A 5,818-nucleotide genomic window follows, 5' to 3' on the forward strand; every position below is an offset into this window, starting at 1 on the left:
GTCAGTGAATTGATCCGGCACCGTCCCAATGGCAAAAAGGGAAGCTTGAGGTGGAGGACAACTGATATCGAGTAGGAATGGATGTAACGCATTATGAGGGCAAGCATTTTTTGATCTTGACAGATTGTGGCTCGACACGTTTCACGATATGGTGCCTGTTGACACGACAGGATGCATCTAGTATCATACGACAGTTGAGAGCCATCTTTTTTTAGCGTGGTGCCCTGCTTGAAATTCTGACTGATAACGCCACTATGTTTCGATGTCAAGAATTTCAGAAATTCATGCATGAATGGGGGATTAGAATGCGTTACTGATGTGCATATTTTCCAGAAGTGGAGTGGTGTCACCACACCATCAAAAGAATTGCGGCCAGGACACAGTGCTCTATTCCAGAAGCTGCGTACTGGCATAATGTGACACCCAAGGACGATGCGACACCAGCAACTGCACCAGCCAATAGGATTTACCGCTACGAACAGCGTGTAAAAGGAATTGATGTCATACCATCAGTGGTTAGCGTTGTCAATACACCATATCAAGTGGGAGAGCGTGTTTGAGTAAAACCCCCAAATGCTGGGTGCACTACAAAATTTTGCAGAGGAAAAATAGATAAGATCATAAGTCCTCAGACCATGTCGATTGACGGTGTACCATGTCACATAAAAGATATCCGCCCCTGTTATACTTCTTCTGATTCTGAGGATGATGAGGAGGATCACATACAGTTCAGGGATGATTCTGATCGCCTACTGTCCTTCAGGTGAGCATAGAAACACTACCTACAGAATCAGATGAGGGAATGATGGGACATACTGGTGGCAATGGTGATGAGAACGATGGACACGAGGAAGTAATGCCACCAGTTCATCATCGAAGTACACAAAAAAGACGAATACTACCCACCATCCGTGATTGCAAAACACCGCCTATAGCACCATGAGAGGGGATGATGGAACATACTGAGGAAGAAGGAACTGAGAAAGTGATGCCTCTGATTCTTCGAAGGAGTACCCGACAAAAACGGATATTACCCCTCTGCCCTGATTGTAAAACACCGCCTACATAACCACGAGAGAGGATAATGGAACAGACTAGTGGCAACAACGGTGGTAATGAGGAAGATGGCAATGAGGAAGTGCTGTCTCTGATTCTTCGAAGTACCCAATAAGACGATTGCCCCCCTGCCCTGTTTGTGATCATGAAATCAGGGGGGAGTGTAGGAAAACGCGTGACTTACCTAATTAGCACATGTGCATAATTCAACGGGTCAGTCGTGGAACGAAATGAATGAAGAAGAAAGAAACAAAAATGGCTGCCTGATCTCTTTATATGCCTGCAATGTTACCACCTGATATGCAGATGAGATGCTCCTGGTTGGAGATAAAAGAAGGTTGATTTTTTAGAGAAAACGTTCATTTTGAAGTTGGATTTTGAAGAAGTAAGTTTAATCAGCAGAAGTGCGTTTGCAGTTGAGAGAAGGTGCGTTACATATACAGAAGTTTGGATAACAGTGTCAAACTTAACCAAGAAATTGTTGATGTGAAGGGCAGAAGGAATAACACGCGAGTTATTTAATTATAAGAATCTTTCTTCCAAACTCAGGAATTTGTATGGAATTTCAAACAGAACCCTTCACTTAATCTATAAGGATTAAATACAGAAAGAAAAAATACGGAAAGATTCCTGAATTCAACAAGATACACCTAAAGAAGGTCAGAGGTTACTGTAGTAGTAATTCTTCTAATGCACTCACCTAGAAAAGACAGAAAGTCTGTTCTGTTTGCTGTCAATACACAGGGGCTGGGAGGGGAAGAAGAAGAAGAAGAAGATGAAGTGGTAGACATGGTTGGTTTTGTGGGAAAGAGAACGAGACCAACCACAAGAATTCACAAGATTTCAGAGGAATAAAAGATCGAACTTGGGCGGATAGGTGACTGTGTTTTTGAGAGAGGTGAGAGGAGAGGAAAGTTCCTTCCTAAAGAAAGTTCCAGCTCAAAGTGAGACTGAAGGACCCAACAGTTTTCAATTACACTGAATGAAATGTTGTAAAAATAACATTCAAGATAAGAACAGTAATTCAAATAATCCAAATAAATCCACATTTCCAAAATTCAGAAACAAGAAATATTCAATCCTGAAATCATAATTTTTTGGTTTAAATCCTTTCACTTTCATTGTTCATCCTCCAATCAATGAAATCGTTTTACCATCAAAGCAAAATCTAGCGTCTCAATTCGGATCTCATTTTTTATGACTGTCGGCATTGTATACAGAATCACAGCATTCAAAAGTGTCAGATCTTGATTTCATGTTAATTATCATTATTTCATTTTATCAAGTAAATTCGTTCCCCAAAGTTTTTTGTTTTAATGACCAAGATTATTATTAACTTTACATTTACATCTTGCTCCAATAATTACTTATCTCTCTTATGCTATCTCATCCAAAAGTGGCTAAAAAAATGTACATTTGTTGGGCAATGCTCTACATTAAATTTATATAAGAATATAAAAAGCCTCCACTCCTAGATAATCCAAATTATCCTTTGTTTGAATTATTTAGAATATTAGGTACTCTTGCAGAATTTTTGGGATTTTCCACCAATTATGGTTCAGGCTTGACCGGCAGTCACCAGATTAAGCCAAGCAAAGTAATAAACGCAGACAAATTTCAAAACAAACAGGAAAAAAACAGAAATATAATGAATAAAAAATAACAAAATAAAAAAATAAATAAAAAATAACAAAATCCTATTGTAAATTTACTGAATATTTATTTATTTTCCTCAAAAAAGTTGCATTTTGTATTGTTTATTTACTTTTATTATTTTTTTATCAACAAAAGTTGTTTTTCAAGAAAAGATGAATGTTTTTTTAACAGTAAATTGTTAGGTGAAAGTACAGTTTTTTTTTCAAGAAAACTTACATTTTTTTGTTTTTTTTTAAAGAAAATACGCAGCAAACGTTTTTTCTTTTTTGTAAACAGAAGTTGTTTTTTATAAGAAAAGATGAATGATTTTTTATGAAAACCGTAAATTGTTATGTGAAAGTACAGAAAATTTACAAATTATTCCTTGTCAACAAATGTTAAAAAAATAAACAAAAAAATATCTACCATCACCCAAAAATTTTTAAAATTACATTTTTTATACAAAAAATATAATTTCAATTTAGTATTTCAACATTTGAACAATGCTCAGCTTAATCCGGTGATTGCCGGTCGAGCACAAGTCATAATTGATGGAAAATTCTGGGGGTCTGGGTCAAATTCTGCAAGAGTATCGAATATTATTCTAATCTTGGTTGTTATTTTCACATTATTTCAGTCAATGTAAGCTCTGACCTTCTTCAGGTGCATTTTTTTTCAACTCGGGGAATCTTTATGTTGAACTTATGTTGAACTTATCAGCAGCATTTATTGCTTTAAAAAAAACAAACTAAATGTTCTGGAATTCAATATAAAAATTTCACATTCAAAAGATTCACCTAAAGAAGGCCAGATGTTAAATTGGCTGACATGTAAAAAATAACAAGCAAGATATGATAGACTTATGCTAAATAAGAATGGCAGTCTGAATCCTCATTTTCAAAATGATGATGAAACATTACTTGTTTTGAGGTAAAGTACAGAATAGTTAACAGCTGAGGATGTGTAAACGCAATATAAAAACAACTAATTTATAACAAACGCAATAGAATTAAATTGTATATGAACCCGTATATTTTTAAAAGGTTGAAAGTATTTTATTTTAGAATTTTATTTTGATGACAGTTATCGACACGTGACAAACAATAATGGCCATCAAGATAAACTTAGGCAAATACAAACGCAGTTTTATAAGGAGTTTTGTGCAAGGTGAAGCTTGCTACTTAGGGTTGGTGGTAGGATAAGTCATTTTTTTTTTTTAATATCTTTTCAGCGTAAAGTTAAGCGAAAATTTTATTTTTGCATGTTGGTAAGACATCTTTCATCAAAAGGAGATTCTGAAATAAAAGAAAATGTTACCAACAGTTTCCACATGTTAAAAGTAGACAAGTTGGTAGAGAATTTAATTCTGTTGTGTTTTATATAAATTATTTGTTGTTTTTCGTTTCTATTTACGAGTTGTAGATTGTTAACTATGTTGAACTTTTTTTTTTTTTTTGTAAATTATTTTGCAAATGTTTAATAGTTAATAAAAAATTTTAAATGCAAAAAAAAAAAAAAGGTAAATAAATAACCAAATTTATTCTCAAAGAAACATATCTTCAAAATATTCATCAAATTCTTCCTCCCTGGATTTTTCTTTTAAAACATTCGTTTTCTTGGACCACACGGATTCATCCGATTCTTTGTCGAGTTGTTGCTGCCTCACTTCATCCTCATCCGAGGAGGGCGCCTGCTCTTTTGTCGGGTCAGCAACGTGATCTTTGTTAATGGACCAATATTTTCTCGTGGATTTATTAGTTTTGTTTTTCTTTTTAACTGTCACTTCTTTCCGTCTGTGATGATAGTTGAGTTTATACGAACAGTCCGAACACAAACGAACTTTCACGAGGGCATTCTTTCTCTGGCCATTCTCTAAATAACCAAAGTTCACTTCCCAACTCCTTAGACCATCTTTGACCTCACACAATTTATTAGCACACACAAATTGACCTTTGCCGCTTATCACCTCTTTCTCCATCTGCCATCGAAAAGCAACTTTGTTTTCTTTATAGCGACTCAAATCCGTGATACAATATTCTTTGAATAACTTGTCATAGTATTTTTTCGCAAGTCTCTTCTCCCAGGAATTTAATTCTTCACCTTCCCCATCGTCGTCGTCCCATAAGAATTGGTGATTCTCTCTGATCACATCCAAATCGGTTTTATCTTTCGACGTGTCTCGTTTGTAATCGCACGGATTACCCCGGTAATACAACATGTAGTCGTTGATAAACTTTTTATGTCGCGAATAGGCATCCATACTTACAATATGAAACCGTTGTGTTCTCGATTGCTCTTTACAATATTCTTTCTCCACTTCTTCCCGTTTAACTTGATATTTTGTGTCTTTCTTGTGTTTCTTTTTCTTTTTTGTTGACAACGATGAAGCCAGGTCGTCCTTATCGTCATATTTCCTTTTTACCAACTTATTTCTATCGAATTCGCCATCACTCTCAAAATCGGAATCATAGCAACTGCCTTTATGAACAGCAACAAAATTTGTTCTTTTCTCGTTCTCCATTATAAAACACAAACAAAACAAAATTTCAGCAACAACTGGAAATGATAACAATTCAGAGTTATCTGCCCACGGTGTAATACATTTAAATTCCCGTATTTAAATTAGTCCATTTTATCAACTGTTGTTACAATCAAAATAAATTGACAAAAGTAAAATTGTATATTTTATTTTGCATTATTGTAGATGAGAACCTTTAGATATTCATCCTATGAGATCCTACGGTGCTTGTTCAGAATTCAACCTAGAAGAAATTTTTTTTTATTATGTACGTACCTGTCACGGAACACAAATGTCATATTCCAAAAAATCACGTAAATTGATCAAGTAGTTTTTTTTTTTTTTTTAATATACAGAAAATCGGTTGTAAACGATTAATGTGAAATCATTAGCATTATAAGGCTGATCCCCAAGTTTGAATTATTGTGAAGTTATCTGCCCTTGTTTTATTCAAGATGTCGGAGTGAAACAGTCCCATTTTTCTTACTCATAAAATTTGATTTTCTTAATTAAAAATAAAATGACTTGATCAATTTGTGTGATTTTTGGAATATGATATCTTCGTTCCGTAACGGGTACATATATCATAAAGAGTTCTCTGTATTTTTG

The 5,818-nt window shown here is 34.6% G+C and overlaps 1 protein-coding gene across 1 annotated transcript; it reads right to left on the bottom strand.

Annotated features, from left to right (window-relative positions):
* Positions 1-3,722: 3,722 nt before the first annotated feature.
* LOC145265424 (protein FRA10AC1 homolog) lies at positions 3,723-5,291 on the bottom strand. The gene has a single exon (XM_080121255.1). It carries the CDS (start codon positions 5,210-5,212, stop codon positions 4,235-4,237), a length of 978 nt encoding a protein of 325 aa, XP_079977381.1. The 5' UTR covers positions 5,213-5,291; the 3' UTR covers positions 3,723-4,234.
* Between the last annotated feature and the right edge of the window lie 527 nt (positions 5,292-5,818).

The sequence above is a fragment of the Euprymna scolopes genome, chromosome 40 (genome assembly GCF_053919585.1).
Source record: "Euprymna scolopes isolate OS-2025 chromosome 40, ASM5391958v1, whole genome shotgun sequence".
Lineage (NCBI taxonomy): Eukaryota > Metazoa > Mollusca > Cephalopoda > Sepiida > Sepiolidae > Euprymna > Euprymna scolopes.

Bases quoted from the DNA above. Each gene is read 5' to 3' on its own strand.
- LOC145265424 (XM_080121255.1), bottom strand. From the start codon at position 5,212: ATGGAGAACGAGAAAAGAACAAATTTTGTTGCTGTTCATAAAGGCAGT.